At 41.2% G+C, this 20,836-nt stretch overlaps 1 protein-coding gene across 6 annotated transcripts; it reads right to left on the reverse strand.

Annotated features, from left to right (window-relative positions):
• Positions 1-3,114: 3,114 nt before the first annotated feature.
• ZFP62 (ZFP62 zinc finger protein) lies at positions 3,115-19,166 on the reverse strand. 6 transcript variants are annotated; one of them, XM_045484034.1, is made up of 4 exons: positions 15,508-15,584; positions 13,891-13,997; positions 7,913-8,199; positions 3,115-6,986 (listed from the first exon to the last, which is right to left on the reverse strand). In XM_045484034.1, coding segments are annotated over exons 3-4 (2,784 nt in total). In that variant the 5' UTR covers positions 7,914-8,199; positions 13,891-13,997; positions 15,508-15,584; the 3' UTR covers positions 3,115-4,203. The 6 variants fall into 6 exon arrangements, with proteins under 6 accessions (XP_045339990.1, XP_045339981.1, XP_045339963.1 ...); XM_045484025.1 differs by lacking the exon at positions 15,508-15,584 and having other exon boundaries at positions 7,913-8,191; positions 13,891-14,811; XM_045484007.1 differs by lacking the exons at positions 7,913-8,199; positions 13,891-13,997 and having other exon boundaries at positions 15,508-19,166.
• Positions 19,167-20,836: the final 1,670 nt, after the last annotated feature.

Raw genomic sequence — 20,836 nt, forward strand, 5'->3', positions numbered from 1 at the left:
TCTTGCCTCTGGTAAACAACCTTCTGCCCAGCACCAGGATTTTGTTTTGTATTGACCCAAACCCCTAACACCATATATCTTCAAACCCCCCTTTCCCTCACACCCATGAGCTAATGTTCACGGTTTCATTGTCTCTTTGTGCACGTCCATTACGCTTGTAAGCCTTCTGATCCTAATGAAAAGAGCAAGGCCCCTTACTCCAAGCTCTTGTCTCCTCCTGGACATTAGCCCCTCTCGCATTTTAATCTTGTGTCTGTTTTCTTGCTGGACAAGAGAGAACTCCAGACCCAGAGTCTAGGACACCCGATTATCCCTGCTTGCTTATTAATTGCTCCCAAAAAATTATCTTTAAAAGTTTCCCTGAGGTCTAGATTGAGCAATTCCTCTTCCAAAGATGCCTTGTGTTTGCTTTTGCTGGCAAAAGGGCTGGTCATTGACCACAAGTTGTTAGGGATATATTCTTTCCCTTTCTTTGCTATTGCTCTGCTCAGTTACAAGGCCACTTTCTCTATAGTCTCCTGGGACTGAGAGATGGGTTTATCTTGAGGATGTAGCACATTGGGAACCCAAGTTACCTTCAGAAAGTTCTAAGATTCACCACCACGGGTAGGTCTGGGCCTGACCTTGTCTCACTCACTCCGTGTGACCAGGTAAGCGGGATCCAGCTGTGCTGTGTCAGCAAACAGTTTAGGACATAAGTTGCTTTGGTGTTCCCTTCACTGATGACAAGATCTCATTTTTAAATCACCATCTGTTGAAACTACACTTTTTATCCTCAATGCTTTCTTCAGGGGAAGGGGAGAGCATGCCACCTACATTTTAAAAAATGCACTTTTTGGGGGCACCTGGGTGGCTCAGCCAGTCAAGTGTCTGACTCTTGATTTCAGCCCAGGTCATGATCTCACAGTTAGCGAGACTGAGCCCCATGTGGGTTGCCACACTGGGTGCAAAGCCACCTTGTGATTCTCTCTCTACACCTCCCCCACTTACACCTGCATGTACACTCTAAGTAAACTTTAAAAAATGCACTTTTTCACTGTTTTTGGTATGAAATTGACCCAGACAACGTAGCCTACCTTTGCCAGAAGGTACTACCCTGCCTTTTCAGTGTTAGTTTTTCTCTTACAGACTTTGAGGTTTTCCAGTCCAGATCTTTAGATTTATAAACCTTATTTCTATCCTTCTAGTGTTTGCCCATGACATTTTACCACACATAGTTAACTTAAAATCCAGTGTTAAAAAGAATCTTGACCTCCTCAGAAATAATATAAGCACTTTAGGCCACTTTTAGGCATATCTTCCAGCTTTACCTACTATTGTCCAACATTTCAATTCTATCTTTAGCCCTTTGAATTAGACACTGACTTAAAAATTAGTCTTTTGATATACCTCTATGTTGGCAAGTTTAATTTCCTTCTTGCGCATCAGGTATTTTTTTTGGAAAGAGGTGGGGGATGGTGTTCCCTGAATGAGCTCAAGTCCTGAAGTAAGACTGAACTGGCACAGTTGCAACACAAAGTCCAGCTGGGACAACTGGAAACTCAAAAGACCCCTCCTCATCTGAGATGAGCTTGAGCAGCATGTTATCTGGCCGTAGATGGAATGAAGGCCTAGGCCAGGAGGCCCTGAAGCCCATTTCCTGTGGGTCAGTCAGTGCAAGCCTCAGTAGGAGCGTATCCCAGTGCTTAGTGGGCTGGGGCACTCAGAATCCCCATTTGAATGGTAACCATCCTCTCCCTTATTTCACTTCTCTCCCAATAATAGGTGGTACATTAGGTCCAAGTGGAGCTCAGATAGGTGGGTGTCTGTGGGGGGCAGGGGCTCAAGCCACTGGTGGCCTCAGGGGAGTGAAAGATGGATACGTGGTGACTCCTTGGAATTGATATTCTATGGCCTCCCTTTCCTCCCACTATGTACCAACCCTGGAGCCACCAGCCACTTTGGAGGATGTGTGAGCTTTTCTGATGATTTTAATCACTCCTCCCTCTCTTTTTTTGGTAATTTTTTTTTTGGGGGGGGAGGGGCAGAGAAAGAGGGAGACAGAGAATTCCAAGCAGGCTCCACACTATTAGTGCAGAGCCCCACGTGAGGCTCAAACTTACGAACCATGAGATCATGACCTGAGCCAAAATCAAGAATCAAATGCTTACCCAACTGAGCCATCCAGGCACCCCATCCCATTCCTCCCTCTTTATAAACCCAATTCACTTGTCCCACCCAAATACCACCACCACCTCCTTCTTGCCCGTTGGTGGTGGTCACCTTCCTCTGAGCAATGCAGTTTAGTTCAGCATCCATTAGTGTGGTTTTTGCTTGTGGACTTTCTCCCTTACCTTTATTTACTGCTGCTGCCTAGTTCCTAGGACAGGGGGTTATAACTGGCAGATATTCAATGAGCATTTGCTGGATAAATTGCCAGTGTTCCATGTAGAGAAGGACTGAGAACATGTGTGGTTGTGACATTCCAAAGTGGAGTTAAGTGGCGGAAATGGTCTTTCCTTCCTTTTCCTAGACCCATCCCCCCTCCTTCCATCAAAACTTACTGGTGGAGGCCTGGAGACAAAATGAAAGAACTGTACTCTTAGAGTGAAGCATGGAAAACTATGTGAAGGTAGAGCAGGGCTGGAGACAAATCCTAGAAAGCCAGGAAACTAGCTAGAGATTGTGCTTTTGTAAAGAGAGTGGATTCTGGGGCCAGAGAGACAGGACTAGAATTCAGCCTCTATAGACAGGCCCCACCTGGAGTATTCTTCAACAGCGTACTTAACTTTCAAAAGACTCTCCTTTTACCCTTTGAGTTACCTGGTTAATATAAATAATATTTTGTTAATTTCTATCTTTTCCCAAGAGAACTATTTCTGTGTGGTGACAGATCAGTCCCACAGCCTGCCCATTCTTAGGAGCTATGATCCAGCCCCAGTATGAGGATCAATCCATTTTGCACTTCTCCTGGTGAAGACACCACCTAATTTCTTGTGAAACCTGAGCTACTAGACCCGTGGTATAAGTCTCCTGCTGCCCTCCCTGCATTGGATCTGGTCTAACTTACCCCACAAAGATATGACAAATGGCTTTCTCTGCCATACTGCTCCATCTGAAGTCAGTCACAGTCTGTTTACTTTTGAGGAATTTCTTTATTGGAGTTCCATCTTACCTCACCACAACCATCTGGCTCTTCATGGCCAAGAAAGAGTGAGCCCTGAACATAGTATTCATAACATTTTACAACAGACAAGACACACATGTAGTGCATGAAATCTTTACAATAACACATTCCAAAACAATCAAACATTTAACAGGATTATTAAGCATGAATTTCCTCTGATCCCTCTATTATCAACAGCTACTCAGCTTTTTAGCTCTTGCAATACAATGACCTTCTCAGCATTCCTACTCATAGGAATCCCTGAGTCAATGATTTTTGTGCAGGTGCAAATTCATGAAGACCTGTTCCAATAGTTATGTAATGTGCTGAATTTCTCTCTATGGTAAAACCTTTCATTTGTAGCACAATGTGTGAGGTTTTCACTCCTCACACTTCATCATTCATTGAGGGGGCTCATTTGAAATTTTTAAAAAGTTTTGTCCATTCAACTGATGTATCACAACATTACAACAGTATAATCCAATCAGCTTGCATTTTTAATGACTCTATTTCCTGTTAGATTCACGTCTACATTTTCAACTCTTCCTACAACAAAACCCAATTTTGTTTCAAAATGTCATCACCCCTCACAAATTATTCAGTTATATCAAGCTTATACTTCACGATCACTCCTCCTAAATATATATTCCCTGAAGCCTATCTCTCCCTGAATTTGCCTGTTGGAGGCCATTCTTGTATTTTTTCCACTGACCAATGTATAATTGGGATTCAAAGCTATAGCTGAATTTCCCCCATTTCTATTCACACAATTTAACCAAATATGAACTTTCTGATGGTGACTATATGACTTCTAAGTGAAGTCCTTTCCTTATCCATGTGCTTTATGTCCAGAAATGTCTGCTTACTTTGAAGGTTTTTCAAATACTCTGTCACTTTGATAGGTTTTATCCCCAGTATCAACTATTTTGTGTTCCATAAAGGCTCAACTACCTTGACACTGCAGGCTTCCTTGCTGGCTATGACTGAAGATCATACTGAAGAGTACTCAGTTTCATTTATACTATGGAAATTATAAGCCATGAACAAATACCTCATAGTTATATGATATTCATACATTCATAAGGTTTTTCTTCCATTTGAGTTGAGACTTGGTAAGCTCTGCCTCCTACAGATATGCTCATCTTGGTCCCTTCCAGAGCATTCCCTCCCTCATGAGTTCTCTTCTGTAATGTGTCACTGTGACTTCCCACATTTATCACATTTAAAGATTCCTCTCCAGTATGGGTTCTTTTATGCTTGGTGAGATTTGATCTGATATTAAAAGCCTTCCCACACTCATTACATCGGTATGGCTTCTTTCCAGTGTGGATCCTTTTGTGTTGGTCAAGAACTGATCTGTAATTGAAGGATTTCCCACACTCACAATTATAGGGCTGCTGCCCACGGTGGACACTTTTATGGTTAATAAGACTTGAGTGTGAGATGTATGCCTTCCCACACTCATCACATTCATAGGGTTTCTCACCCGTATGAATCCTTTTATGCACTGTCAGGCCTGAGCTGTTCCTGAATGCCTTTCCACACCTATCGCATATATAAGGTTTTTCCCCTGTGTGAATCCTCTTGTGTTGAGAAAGGAGTGAACTGTAATTGAAAGACTTCCCACAGTCAACACATTTGAAGGGTTTCTCCCCAAGATGGACTCTTTTATGGCTTAATAGAGTTCTGCTTGAGAAAAAAGCTTTTCCACATTCATCACATGTGTAGGGAGTCTTGCCAGGGTGGGTACTTTTATGGTTAATAAGGCTTGAGTGTGAGATGTAGGCTTTTCCACACACATCACATTCATAGGGCTTCTCCCCCGTGTGGATTCTTTTATGCACTTTAAGGCTTGAGTTGTTTCTGAAGACCTTCTCACACCTGTCACATTCATAAGGTTTCTCTCTAGTGTGGACCCTTTTGTGTTGAGAAAGGAGTGAAGTGTAATTAAAAGATTTCTCACATACATCACATTTGTAGGGCTTCTCCCCAAGATGGATTTTTTTGTGGTTTATAAGGGTTCGGTATGTGATGAAAGCTTTTTCACACTCATCACACTTATAGGGCTTTTCCCCAGGGTGTACACTTTTATGATTTATAAGGCTTGAGAGTGAGATGTAGGCTTTCCCACATTCTTCACATTTGTAAGGTCTCTCCCCAGTGTGGATCCGTTTATGTACTTTAAGGCCTGAATTATTTCTGAAGGCTTTTCCACACTCATCACATCCAAAAGGTTTTTCCCTTGTATGAATCCTTTTATGTTGTTCAAGGGCAGAGCTGTAATTGAAAGACTTCTCACAATAACTACATTTATAGGGCTTCTCCCCAAGATGGATTCCTTTGTGGTTTTTAAGGCTAGAGCGTGAGATATAGGCTTTCCCACAAACATCACACTTATATGGTTTTTCCCCAGTATGGAGCCTCCTATGGACTTTGAGGCCTGAATTGTTCCTAAATGTTTTCCCACACAAGTCACAAACATAAGGTCTCTCTCCAGTGTGAATGGTTTTATGCTGAAGGAGAAGTGAGTTATAGCTGAAGGATTTTCCACAATCCTTACATTCATGAGCTTTCTTCCCAGGGTGAATGCTTTTATGAACTGCGAGGCCTGAGCTATAGCTGAACGCTTTGCCACAGACCTCACACTTGTAAGGTTTCTCTCCCGTGTGGATCCTTTTGTGCACTATAAGGCCTGAGCTGTTCCTGAAGGCCTTCCCGCATTCATCACATTCATAAGGTTTCTCTCCAGTGTGGATGACTTTATGCTGAATGAGGAGAGAGCTATAATTAAATGATTTCTCACACTCATCACATTTATAAGGTTTATCTCCAAAGTGGATGCTTTTATGGTTTAGAAGTGTTCTGCAAGTAATGAAGGCCTTCCCACACTCATCGCATTCATAAGGTTTCTCGCCTGTGTGTATCCTTTTGTGGACCCTAAGGCCGGAGCTATTACTGAAAGTTTTCCCACAGATGTCACATTCGTAGGGCTTCTCCCCTGTGTGGATCCTTTTGTGGACTCTGAGACCAGAGCTGTTCCTGAAAGCCTTCCCACACTCACCACATTCGTAGGGCTTCTCCCCTGTGTGGATCCTCTTATGCTGGTCCAACACAGAGCTGTAATTGAAGGATTTCCCACACTCATCACATTTACAGTTCTTCTCCCCAGAGTGGGTGCTTTTATGGTTTATAAGGCTGGAGTATGACATGTAGGCTTTCCCACACTCCTCACACTTGTACGGTTTCTCCCCAGTATGGATCCGTTTGTGGACTCGAAGGCTTGAGCTACTCCGGAAAGCCCCTCCACAGTCATCACACTCATAGCGTTTTTCCCCAGTATGCATAATTTTATGTTGAACAAGGCGCGAATTGTATTTGAACGATTTCCCACACTCCTCACATCTGTGTGATTTCTTAGCAGCACTGGTTTTCTGCTGGAGACCAGGATGAGAGTTTCCATTAAGGTTCTCCACACATTTGTCTTGTTCACTGCTTATCTGTTCTATAGGGACAGTCTGGTGTGTAATATGTTTTGAGCTTGGATACAAGCTTTTCTCAGATGCCTCATCTTCCTGTTCCATCTTTATATTTGCTGTGTTCTTGGCTTTGCCAATCTTTTCCCTGGTGCCACTTTTGTCTTCCATCCTCCTTTTTCCCTCCGGATTGTCCAATTGACTTTCTACCTTGCTATCCCAATCACAAGTTTCACCAACCTTAGATTCCTGTATATGATCCTTGTGAAAACCTTCCACTTTTGGCCACACAGATTCTGCATTTCCATCATTTTCATACTTTTCAGTTGATTCCTCATTCTCAGTGCCCCTCGTCTTCAAATGTGACACTAAATCAAGAAAACGAAAATGATACCTGTTCACTTTGTTTAGAAGACACTGGAAAAATTACATCCAAATTCACTCATTCACTTGACAAATATTTACTGACTGCATGCTGTGTGATAGGTACCATTTTTAACTGCAGGGAACAAAAAGGGACATGCCAAGATTTCTACCCCTGTGGAGCTGATGTTAAAATGTTAGAGCCTTGGATTTTCAATGGAACAAAGAGCTTTTCTATTCTTGCATGACAGTTTAGCAGGAGGGCAAATGAAATGGGTTGAAATGATGCACAGGACCACAGACGATCATCACCTAGTCATGAAAAAACAGAGGGTAGAACAAATCTCTGAATAAGAGGAAACAGAAAGATTAATAAGACAAAAGGTAAGAAGACATAATCAGCAGAACTAAACAGATAAAGCTAAAAAAAAGAGAAGAAATTAGCACCTAGGTGGAGGTACTGGGGAGACGGTAATGAAAACATGAAGACAGTCATGAGAGACATGAGAAAGAAAGCAAACTACAGCTTCGTGGAGTTGGTTTGGCCTGCTGGACTTTCCCTCCAAGGAAAACCTGACCCTGGAAAGTGGGTAGTCAGGGAGGAATTCTACATGGAAGAGCATGCTTCATCCAGCCTGCCAGGCAAAGATCCATCATTTTTACTTTATGAACAGACTAACAGCAGTCAGAGCATATCAAAGATTAGAAGCTAAAATGCAAACCACCAAGCAAAGGAAATACTACTACCTGGATTCAAATACTTAACCGCATGATCTCAAGAACGTGATTTACCCTCTTTGTGCCAGTTTCCTCATCTGTAAAATGAGGGCAATGGGGCTGACACGAATATTAAGTGAGATAACATATATAAAGTGTTGTGAACAATGCCAACTACTTGGTGAGTGCTATATGCATAATTATTACTACTTACTGAGGTCGGGTTATTTGATTGGAGTTGGAACCTGGGTATAAAGCACAGGACTCAGGAAAGGTAAATTCCTTCCCAGAACAGATTTTAGGGCTCAAGCAGGGCTTCTTTGTTCCTCTTGAAAGTACTCTACTTGTCTCTACTACTTTGGGCAGAGTAGTTCATGTTGCTGAAATGTGAGGACAGGCAGTGGAATCCCATAATCATCAGCTGCAGCACATCTTTTATCAGGGACCATGCTCCATCATTCCCTTTGGCCTTGGCCCATCCACCTCTATTCATCTTCAGCCCTCAGGAAAGAAAGATGTTCAAGTTCCTATAGCCATGAAGCCAAATCCTCTAAAATAAACATAAAAGGGGCACCTGGCTGGTAGAGCATGCAATTCTTGGTCTTGGGGTCATGAATTCAAGCCCCACATTGGGCGTGGAGCCTACTTAAAGTTAAAAAAATAAATAAACACACAAAACTTGATAGAGAAAAACAAAAAAGGAAGGGCTATAGGGGGGGACTAGCCATATTAGGTATTAAAATATACCAAAAAGCCTCTATAAATAAAGCAGCATGGTACTGGTGTATGGCCAAATGGAATAGAACAGAAAGTCCAAAAATAGTCCTAATTACACACAGAAATCAAGCATATGATAAAGATGTCAGATCAAATTATTGAGGCAAAGATGGTATTTAGAATAGTGTTGGAACAACTATAAAACCATTAGAAAAAGATAAAATCAGATTCATTCTTTACACCATACTCAAGAATAAACTCCAAATGCAGCAGATCTCTAATTATAAAAATGTGATGCCATACAAATACTAGAAGGAAACATGAGTGAATGTTTCTATAATCTGATTACAGAAAAAGTTTTCAAACTATGACTCATATGCAATAAGAGAAGATTGATAAATTTGTATAAATACAAATTACATGTCAAAAAGGCTATAAGCAAAATTGAGAAATGGCAAAAATGAAAGAAAATATTTACCATGTGCATCATATAGAGGGGCTAATATCTCTCATACAAAAAATTTTCAAAAGTTGAAAAATATAGACTAAAATTCCTACAGAAAAATGTTCAAGAGAAAAATTTGCAAGAATGAACAATTCACAAAAATATTAAAATGTCCTGCAAACATGTTTTCAATGTCACTCATAAGAGAAATGCAAATGAGAACTACACTAAGATACCATTTCTCATCTGTTGTATTAAAAGCTTGACAATACACTCTGTTGGTGAGGCTGCTGCGGAAACAGGCACTCTCATATGTTAATGGGAATGCAAATTGGCATAAGCCCTGTTGAGGGGCATTTGCCAATATCTAACACAACTGTGTGCATTTACACTTCAATCCAGAAATCCCATTTAGGAATTTATACTGAAGATCCACTTCCAACAATACAAAAAAGCATATGTGCATAAAGCTATTCATGGTAGCATTATTTGTAACTACAGAATTTGGAAAACTACCTAAACGTCCAAGCATAGAAGATCTATTAAATAAACTATGGCACATAATCGCAATGGAGTACTAAAAAAAATTAGGAACATCTCTATAAATTCATTGAGAGGGAGCAATTTTCAGGATGTAAAGAGGAAAAAAGCATACATGCTACATTTTATATATAAGGAATAAAAATAAGAAAATGAGCATATATCTGCTTATCTTCATAGTAATGAGAAGCCAGAAAACAGTAAAGCCCCATTACCTGTAAATGGAGGAGTGGGGAGGACAGTGCAAAATGACAGGGAAGATAGACACTCTAAGAACAGCTTTTTGCACAGTTTTTACTTATGGAAGCATGATGATACGCTGCATATTCAAAGAATAAAATTAAATCAGTGAGAATTACAAAAAGGAAAAGCAGCTAAACCAAAAAGCAAACGAAAACAAATGAACTCATTTGTGTTTGACATGAATACTGTAACCACAGGAAGGGAACAAAAACAAACTGTAACCTGAGGAAGGGAACAAAAAGAAACAAACAACTAACCCATGTAACTTAGGCACACAATTATTACATAATATGTGACTATATACTTTTCAGTCTTGGGAAGGAGGGGGTGGTGGGGAAGCACTGAAAACAACTGAACACTTTTTTTTTTTTTAATATATGAAATTTATTGTCAACAACTGAACACTTTTTAAGCAGGTTTGTTTTCTGCAAAGATATAGGCAAAGTAATTTTTTTAAATTGTTATTATAATTTTTTAATGCTTATTTTTGAGAGAGAGCCCAAGCAGGGGAGGGGCAGAGAAAAAGGGGGACAGAGGATCCAAAGCACGCTCTGTGCTGACAGCAGAGAGCCCAATGCAGGGCTCGAACTCACAAACATGATCTGCACTGAAGTCAGAAGCTTAACTGACTAAGCCACCCAAGGTGCCCTGTTGGCAAAGTAATTTTGAAACAATTCTAGATGTGGTGGGGGATTGAGTAAATATGTTGATTTAGTTGCAAGCCAAGGCTCTCCTGGAGGAAGAGGAGACCTACAAATATGGAATAGGGGAAGACAAGAAAGAACCTGTAGAGATGAATCAGAGATCAGTGTGAATTCATGATTTCTAAACATATATATGTGTGTGTGCACATGTCTGTGTATTCACAGGAATTCACATATTCCCTAGCTCTCTGCTGAAAAGCCAAGAAGCAAAAAATATCTTAGTGGTAATAAGCACATCCAGCACCCTGTTCTTAGTCTCTACGACCATTACCTACTAAAAGGAACTATAGCTCCTCAGAGAAATGGCAGATTCTAGGCCAGGGCAGGATACACACAAGGTGAGCTGGGGCATCTTGTTATGCCAACAAGTAAGGAGATGCTTAAAAATGACAGGACATGTCATAAGACCACAAGCCAGCCTGGCCACACATTTTAGGCTCCATAATAATTATGTACAGTAATGAATTACACACCATTGAAAATGGGATTTCGTGAGTCCATACATAAACAGGGGAGAAAGAGAAGATGCTTACTTACAGGAGAATGCCAGGGTCAGTTAGTATACGTAGAGAAAACAGTAGAGTTGAAAATAAATTAGTATTCTGCAACTATCAGAGCAAAGACTGGATCAGGGCAGAATTATCACTGGATTCTAAATCTAGGGGAAATTTTGAGAAGGTGCAGTACATATGCACAATCTTAAAATATTCACCCCAGACTAAAAGGGAAAAATAGTAATTATACAGTAGAGAAATCAGACAATGTCTTGGCCAACTGTGGTAAATTAATATCACCAATGGAGGCAGACTGACATTATGTGCTTCCCGAAGTGACATCCTGAGGACACATCACCTACAAGAATGCAGCACCAAGCAGTTTGCCAACCTTTGTTAGATAATATCAAGGAATCAGAATTTAGGATGGTATGATAATGGCACTGTGGCTGTTAGAAGTGTCATTTTTGTTTGTAGACTGAAAGTATGTTAGAATGTAATGGCATTATGTCTGAAGTTTCCTTTAAAAAACTTTAATAAAGGAAAAATACAAAGGGAAAGGTGAAACAAATGTAGCAGAATTAAAATAATTATTGAAGCTGATCTATGGGTGTATGAAATTCATTGTACTATTTTACTTTCCTGTATGTTTAAATTTTTTCATAATAAAAAATTAAAAGAAAAAATCACTCATACTACTTTCAGTGGGCAAATGAATTAGAGAGAACCGAGTCCTGAAGTCTGGGAGGAGGTTACTAAAGCCAATCAAGAAGACTCATGTGCCCTATCAAAATATAGCATTTTACACAGAGCTAGAACAAACAAACCCAAAATTTGTATGGAACTACAAAAGACCCTGAATAGCCAAAATAACTTTGAACAAGAAAAGCAAAGCTGGAGGCAGCACAATTCTGGACTTCAAGGAATATTAAAAAGCTCCAGGGAACAAAACAGTTATGGTGCTGGCACAAAAACAGACACACAGATCAGCAGAACAGAATACAAAACCCAGAAATGAACGCACAATTATACGGTCAATTAATCTTTGCCAAAGCAGGAAAGAATATCCAAAGGGGGAAAAGACAATCTTTTTGAAAAATGGTGTTAGAAAACTGGACAGCAACGTGCAAAAAAAATGAAAGTAGACCACTTTCTTACACCATACACAAAAATAAATTCAAAATGGATTTGAAAGGCCTAAATGTGAGACAGGAAACCATAAAAATCCTAAGGAAGAACACAAGTAGTAACTTCTTTGACATTGGCCATAGCAACTTATTTTCAGATATGTCTCCTGAGGCAAGAAAAACAAAAGCAAAAATAAACTACTGGGAATTCATCAAGATAAAAAGCTTCTGCACAGCAAAGGAAACAATCAACAAAACTAAATGGCAACCTACAGAATGGAAGAAAGTATTTGCAAATTACCTATGTATGGATAAAGAGTTAGTATCCAAAACATATACAGAAACTTAACATCCAAAACATGAATAATCAAATTAAAAAATGTGCAGAAGACAGGCATAGATATTTTCCCAAAGACACACAGATGGCCAACAGACACATGAAAGGATGCTCAATATCACTCATCATCCAGAATGGCTAAAATTAACAACTCAGGAAACAACAGGTGTTGGGGAGGATGCAGAGTAAGGGGATCACTTTTGTACTGTTGGTGGGAATGCAAACTAGTGCAGCCACTATGGAAAATAGTATTGAGGTTCCTCAAAAAGTTACAAATAGAACTGCCCTATGATCCAGCAATTGCAGTACTAGGTATTTACCCAAAGAATACAAAAATACTAATTCAAAGGGATACATACACCCCCATGTTTACAGCAGCATTATCTACAACAGCCAAATTATGGAAACAGCCCAAGTGTCTGTCCACTGATGAATGGATAAAGAAAATGTGGTATACATATAAAACGGAATACTACTCAGCCATAAAAAAGAATGAAATCTTGCCATTTGCAATGACATGGATGGAGCTAGAGAGTATTACGCTAAGTGAAATAAGTCAGTCAGAGAAAGATAAATATCATATGATTTCATTCCTATGTGGAATTTAAGAAACAAAATAAATGGGCAAAGGAGCAAGAGAGAGAGAGGGGGGGGGCGGAGAGAAAGAAAAGAAAAGTTCAAGAAACAGACTCTTAATTAAAGAAAACAAACTGGTGGTTACCAGAAGGGAGAGGGATGAGGGATGGGGGCAATGGAGGGATGACGGGGCTTAAAGAGTGCACCTGTCATGATGAGCACAGGGTGATATATGGAAGTGCTGAATCACTAAATTGTATACCTGAAACAATATTACACTGTACGTTAACTAAATGGAATTTAAATTCCTCTCTAACTCCTCTCTAGTTGTCAGCAGGAAGCATGACCCAACAATCTGGTAACATCAGTCAAAAGTGCTAGCTTTAGAATGCCATCTGCTCCTTCCAAATTACACATCCTACCACCTCTGAACTCCTTGGTACTTGTCATTCATGTTCTATCAATGCCCAAAAAAGCCTCTGCACATAATAAGAACCTGCCCTTAATTCTTGCTGTCCCTGCACAAAAGAGTCAGACGCCCCTTCTTAGAGAGACTGGACAACTCACAAAAGAATCGTGGCTTACTCTGGCCAAAAAGTCCTGCCTATTAACAGGCTGTAATGAGCAATGCATCAGCAGCTACTCTAGATTTCCAGATTACCAAACATTCCACAAGTCTATTTGCCATCAAGTGTCACATCAGGATTCTGTACCTTAAGTTCTTTTTACTTGGAAATGACCAAAAAAAACAAGACATGTGAGCACAAAATTCTTACCAATTCAGAAGAAAGAATACCTAGGAAATTGGAGAATGAGACAGATGAAAGATGGAATCACGGAATACAGATGAATAGAGAGAATATGTGTGCTTTAGTTATTATTGCATTCAGTTTATGAACATCAGCATTGTAAATGGTTAACATGAGTTGGTTCTATTGCTTAAAAGTAGAAATAATGATGAAAGGTGATTTTTCCTTAAAGTAAAAAATGAAATAGAACATTCTCATACCTGGTAGTGGTGAAGAGATTTCTAGTCATCCTGAGGAAAAAGGTAAGCAGAGGAGATTCTGAAAGGGAGACTGAGAGATTTTCTGAAGCTAAATGGGCAGAGACTGGCTGGAAGGGAGTCATTAACAGAATTAGATTATTAGGCTAGCATAAAGCTAATAAGCATCATAAACACAAGATCAGGAGAGAAAACCTACTTGGTCTTATTTGTTCTTTAAGCACTCTACACGAACTGTTATAATAATGATTTGGCATGTTTAACAATTTACCAGTAACTGGCTGAGTTAACGTAAAACAAAAATTATTTTGACTGATCTCTTCTTTAAAAACCCTTGCTAAAGTATGTCCTAGTAGAACCTCATTGAGTGCATCATTGATGAAGTAACAAAAAATTGAAAACAACCCAAATGGCTCCAAACAGATCTAAAAAATTATGGAATATTAAAAACATTCAAACAATAGTCAATCTGTTACCACAGTGCTGTTTTGTTGTTGTTTTCAAAGCTCTTTGTATTCTGATGATGCCTAAAATACAGAAGGAAAAAAGCAAGGGGACAGAACTTTGGAGCATACCCTATCACCTCTGTGAAAAAAGGGGAACTAACTACATTCACATTTGCCCAGTATTTGCATAAACAAACTGGATGGTTACACTCTAACAAATGTAACTGTCTAGGGATTTGGGCATGAGAAGATGACTGAGCGGGAGCAAGCCTTGTCACTGGTAACTGCTTATATTAAACATCTAAACCATAGGAGTATTAAATATATTAGTAAACATATTTAGAAAATTATTAACAAAACAAAACCCTCGGGCTTTCAAATAGAAAACAACCTAGTGGCCACCTAGTCTAAACGTTTTTAGAGCAGCACACCCAGCCCTGGCACTTCCCGTTCATCTTTCACATCCCGGTCGTCCCTGAGTCTAGAAGCCTCTTCCATATTCCCCCTACCTAGTCAACTCCTCAACTTTCAGAGTCCACGGCAAGCCGCCTCCTCCGGTCGTACCCCAGTCGGTACACGGGTGAGCTTCCCCAGAGCAAGTGTCTGGAAGCTCCTCCCCGGGGCTGGATCTGCACCTGTGGCTGCAACCTCTCAACTTCCCAACCAAGGGAAGAAGTGGGGGGGAGGGGAGTACTGAAGCAGATCACCCCTAGGGGTCCCTCTAATGCTCGTAATCACTCTCACGTCCCAGGGCCAAACTTAACTGCAAGGGGGAGTCACACCAGGGGAATTATTTTAACGGGCTCATGTCCAGGACTCCCCTCCGGCCCGAGAAAGCAGCGAATAGTACAGAAAGACAAGAGCCAGGCCCCAGTCTTTCTCCGGACGCTGGGCAACCCCAACCCGGCCCTGGCCGCTCGGACGGCCGGAGTTGGGGCCCAGAGAGAGACCAGCCTGTTCCAGGGGCACGCCCCACACCCCTCGGCTGGCCTGAGGTCTTCCCTCCGCTCCACTCCCCCCGGAACGTGCCTCCTGAGGTGTGTATAGGAAGGGGAAACGCTTCCCTCCATATCCCTCCCAAGACCCAAGGGGCAGCCAAGACTTGGCCACTAAGGAAAGGGCGTGGCAGGCGAGGGCCCGGGGCGGAAGCGCGGGCAGCCGCGAACTCACGTACTAGCTGTGTGGCGGCTCCGCGGGAGCCCGGCCGCCGGCGGGACAAAAGCGCGGACGGCCCGGCCGGAAGGGCCCGCGCTGGCTCTAGGGCACTTCCGAGTCCTCTCTGGGAGGCTGGAGGACGGACTCGATGATATTTCTCCGTTCGGGCACGTGACCCGTGGTGCGTTCGGAGGGCGTGGGCGTGGGCGCGGGGCGAAGCTAGTTTCTGTACTGCTTTGTAGTCCGTTTGGGGCCGCATCCGGGAGACAGGAGGAGACGCTTCCAGGTTTTGTGGACTTCATATTCCAGGGTGGGGATGACAGTAAGGCAAATGAGGGGCTAGGTAGAATAAACACCTAACGACTCTACCTGAACACGGAACACTTTACAGAGTGAGGCGCGGGGCCGCCCCCGGGAGGAGGCGGAGCTGAGCGTCGAGTCGGTGGGCTCCGTCCGTCCCCTCCGAGAGGTAGGCCGGGGGCAGACGCGGCGGCCCGGAAGAGCGTCCTGCGAAGCGCCTGGGCTGTGGGAACGCTGGGCGCGGCGGAAGCGCCCCAGGACCGGGCTGGAACCCCGGCCTGGAAGGACTTTTGAAAGAGATCCTTTTTTTTTTTTTTTTTTAAGTAACATCTGCATATTTTTCATCTTAGGTTTACGTAATTGCAAAGAAAAATTTTTGGCACACTGTGCTGACATTTAAAAAAAACAAAACCTCTTATTTTAGACGAATACAATGCACTCTGAATCCACAATTTAATATCATTCGCTTTTAACGGAAAATTTACATCATTTCAGATTTTTCCTTGAACCTATATTTTATGTCCCTCATGAGATTTTTATTCTCACCTGAAATATTTTCATTCTCACTGTTAGCCTAATGTAAAAAAGTTAAATGCTTTAAATTGTATTGTTTTCTCTAGCATCCATCTTCGTAACGGAATCAGAAGTTTACGTATTTTTCTCACTCAAGTGTTAATTGTTTTCTGGATTATCAGCAAAATTATATGTATTGCTAAATTTCAATGATCAGTTCTTAGACTAAAGATAAAATGTTTTGGAAGCAAACTTTTAATAAGATCGATTTTTGAAAACAGTTCAAGTTATGCAAAGTACTTGGATGAATTTCACTTATCGCTGTAGTGAGCCGGTATTCAGCATCAATTCTGTGTCCAGTTTTTATTCTTTATAGATGTAGGTGCAAGGTAAATGGAGGGAATAGAAGGTGCTTCCTTGTAGCGATGGGTTCTTGATCTGCTTCGGCTCCATGCAAGAAGGCGCAACTCAGAGTGAGTCTGGGCCAGTGTGAGGTGTGTTCTGTTAGAGAAGAAGGGAGACCATAGGAAGGAGCAGGGCCCCAGGCCCTTCTGAGCGCAGCACAGGTTTAGGGAAAAGCACTTGCTGGAGTTAAGAATTGAGAGTTGATTCCCCTACATCTACCCCAACCGGTATAGCCTCGCCAACATACAGAGCATTTGAAATGTGACTAGTGCCGTTGAAGATCTGAATTTTTAATCACATTTAATTTCAATAGCCACACGTAGCTAATGTCCTCTGTATTGGACAGCATTGCTGTAGAAGTTGCTGCAGGCAGTGCCGCCAGAAGAATTCACATAACCAGATTAAAGGTTATTGGTGTTAGTTAGCCTGCCACCCATGGCAGGGAACACTGGATTTTTCTCTTTAGGCAGCAAGGTGCCTAATGTTTATGTCCAGGTTGGGAGGTTTTGCTCAATGAAAGGTAGTGGGGGGTGGAGGTGGGGGGTGGAGGGGATCATTGGGAAGCCACATAAATCATCTTAAGGTGATTTTTACTTTAACTAATGGTTTTTCCTCCATGAGCTTTGTCACACTTTAGACACCTTTTGTTTGGCCTGTGTCTACACACACACACTACCCTTTTCCAGTACCTGTGTTTTATGGATATCTACAAATCAGAGCAGAGTGTGTAGATCTGCACTGATCAATATGGAAGCCATCATTTATATATGACTATTAAGCACATGAAATGTGGCTAATCTAAATTAAGATGTGCTGTAAATATAAAATCCACATCTGATATCTAAGATTTAGTAGAAAAAGAGAATGCAAAATGATATTTTTAATGTTAATTAGATGCTGAAATAATATTTTGGTTTTATTTGGGTTAAGTAAAATAAATATATAATTAAAATGAATTCCACCTGTTTCTTTTTATTTTAAATGTGTATACCAAAAAATTGGAAGTCACAAGACTCACATTACATTCTATTTGACAACACGGCTCTAAGAACCCAATAGGTACAGCTATGACCTCCTGAGGTTGCTCTTGCTTTCCAGCTCATCTGTCTCCTTTGAAGTAGTTCAAGTACAGATTAATGTTAAGCTATGCCCACAGGGGCTTACTTCCAACTCCATTTTTAGTCATTGAATTGGGTCACAAATTATTAAAATAAAAGTTCCCCTCCCATTTTAACATATGTACCGAGCTCACTATAATTTGGAAAAGAAAGAAAAATTAGGAAAACTAACTACTTTTAATCCTGCTACCTAGTGACAACCACTATTAATGTCTAACTTCCTTTTCTATTGCCAATTTGCAGATCTTTTTCAGATGGTTGTAATAGCACTATAGATGCAATTTTTATATAGTGTTTTTACAAATATTATACCATACAATTTTCCATGTAACAACTCTTTGTGATATTCCACTGAACTATGATCTTAACTCTTCTGTTGTTAACCAATCTTTCTGTTGGAAAGAGGTTCTTTCCAACTGAGTCTCTTTAAAAAATATGATTCAGTGCTCTAAAAATAGTGTTCAAAAGCTTTTTGAGAGGGAAACAACAAGAGGCTCTTAACTACAGAGAACAAACTGAGAGTTGATGGGGGAGGTGGATGGGGGGGTGGGGTAAAGGAGGACAGTTGTAATGAGCACTGGGTGTTGTATGTAAGTCTTGGAATAGTTGGCAAGAAGAATAAAGAATCAGACAAGGATGTAACCCATCACTATCATTATTTCCTACTGCAGCTGGAAAATGAAAAAAAGCAAAAGATGAACTAAACTTATGGAAAGATTCTTGGATGCACTATTTGCATGAGTGGAAAGATTCGGTATCAGAATGATGTCAGTTCTGTCTAGATCAATATTTAACTATGATTCCAGTAAACAATAGCAACAAAATCTTCTTAAGCAACACACAATTGATTTTAAAGTTCATGTGGAAAAGTGAAGATTGATTGTTTCTAGTTAGGAAATGCCTAGGAAAAAAAATACAAGTGACCACGGGGAGGGGGGCGGTGGGGTACTATTACGGCATATTAACAAACTGGTGTAAGTCTAGGACACAAAGCCTAAAAATAAACCTAAATAAGTGTTTAGTATCTGATAAAGGTAGCATTTCAAATCAGTGGGAAAAAGATGGTATAAGGACAACTATGAAGCATTAAGGAAAAGTAAGGTTGGATTTAAAACACAAGTCTTTATACCAGAGTAAATGCCAGATGTATCCAAGATGTAAAATGTGCTCTCACTAACAATCCATAAAAGTAATAGAAAAAATACTGCTGCTTCCCCACCTCCATAAAAGTATTAGGAAAAACAAAACAAAACAAGACCACACTACACACCCATACACAGGAGATTTCTTTGATCATATTGGAGTGGAGAAGGTTTTGTTTTGTATTCTTTTCTACCATAACACAAAATCTAGAAATCATAAAAATAAAGAGTAATTCATATACATAGAAATAAAATATTTTTGTATGGCAAAACCACCATAAGTAAAAAAAAAAAAAATGAAATGACTAATGGAAAAAATATTTGTTTTTTATATCAAAAAGGGTAAATTGGAGGAGCTTGGAAAGATGGTGGACTAGGAGGACCCTGAGCTCACCCCATCCCATGCTTATAACCAGATATCATCCACATCCAAGTCAATAAACCAGAGAACAATCTGAAGTCTGGAAGAACAAACTCCACAACCAAATATGGAGAAGAAACTGCAGCTGAAAGGTTAGGAAATTCAGAAAGGTAGAGGGAGGCTGCCCTTAGTGAGGGAGCTATGTGCATGGAAAAGGCAGAGAAATGGACCCTCACAGCAGGAGCTCACATGGGGCACACTAGAGTGTACTATGCTAAGTGAAATAAGTCAGCAGAGAAAGACAAATACCATATGATTTTACTCATATGTGGAATTTAAGAAACAACAGATGAACATAGGAGAAGGGGGGGGTAAGAGAAGAGAGGGAAACAAACAAGAGGCTCTTAACCACAGAGAAGTGAGAGTTGATGGGGGAGGTGTGTGGGGGATAGGCTACACGGGTGATTGGTATTAAGGAGGGCACTTGTGATTAGCACTGGGTGTTGTATGTAAAGTCATGAATCACTGAATTCTACTCTTGAAACCAATACTGCACTGTATGTTAACTAAAATTTAAATTAAAAGTAAAAACAAAAAACAAACAAAAAAACACAGAGGGGCAGAATTGCTTGAGTTTGTAAAAACAGTGGGACTTGGGGCCTGGAACTTTAAGTCAGCTCTCTCAACACTGGGCAGGCTGGGAGGGTGAGTGATAGCTGGGTTGCCACCCTTAAAGAGACAGCAGCCTGTGTGGAGAGGCAACATGAAAACAACAGTTATCACAACACCAGGGGCGAATGGGAGACAGATATGTTCACACTGCTTTCAGAGTGTGTTAGGAGATTTCTCCAAAAACAGGGGAGCTGGCAGGTGTCATTTTTCTTCCCCAGCCCCAACATAAACACAGAGTCACCTGTGGGAGACAGGGCTGCACAAACACTTGCTACCTAACTTTCCAGCAGTGTGCCAAGCCCACAAGTTCTCCTAAAGACTAGCCAACTCCAAGCCTGCTAGCCTCAGCCCTGGGCTTGGGGTAAATTTTATTAAAGCCATGCCAGCATCCCACCCAGTCACCTGGTGCACAGATGCCACAGCACATCCTGCCCAGCCTCCATGCTACGCCCAGCTGAGCCTCTCCAGCCACTGTCCCACACCATACCTGGCCATTGATATGCGCCATACCCAGCCTTGTACACATGGCTGCCCTGGCACTTAGCCTCCAGCCACTGAAGCACTTCCAGGGATCTGTCATAGGACTAGTGGCCCAATTCAAATTTTGCTTACATTTCTGCCCCACTCCCAAATTCCACAGCAGACACACCCCCTCAGAGCTGGCCTGCCTGGGTCCTTCTAACACTATAGAGACTAAGCATAGCCCACAACAGGAAGACTGTCAGCAAAGAACAACTGCACTGAAGGAAAAGTGACTGAGACCCAGTAGGGCAATAAGCATTACACATAGGATATTCACTTGCAGTGCCAGGTTCTGGTGAACAGAAGACACTATAC

This window comes from Leopardus geoffroyi, chromosome A1, assembly GCF_018350155.1.
Source record: "Leopardus geoffroyi isolate Oge1 chromosome A1, O.geoffroyi_Oge1_pat1.0, whole genome shotgun sequence".
NCBI lineage: Eukaryota > Metazoa > Chordata > Mammalia > Carnivora > Felidae > Leopardus > Leopardus geoffroyi.

What these genes read in the sequence shown, in the direction of transcription:
- ZFP62 (XM_045484007.1), bottom strand. Translation starts at nt 15,790, where the DNA reads ATGAAGTCCACAAAACCTGGAAGCGTCTCCTCCTGTCTCCCGGATGCG. An exon ending in GCGGAGCCGCCACACAGCTA is followed by an intron (nt 6,987 to 15,507) that starts GTACGTGAGTTC and finishes TTCTTGATTTAG; the next exon opens with TGTCACATTTGAAGACGAGG.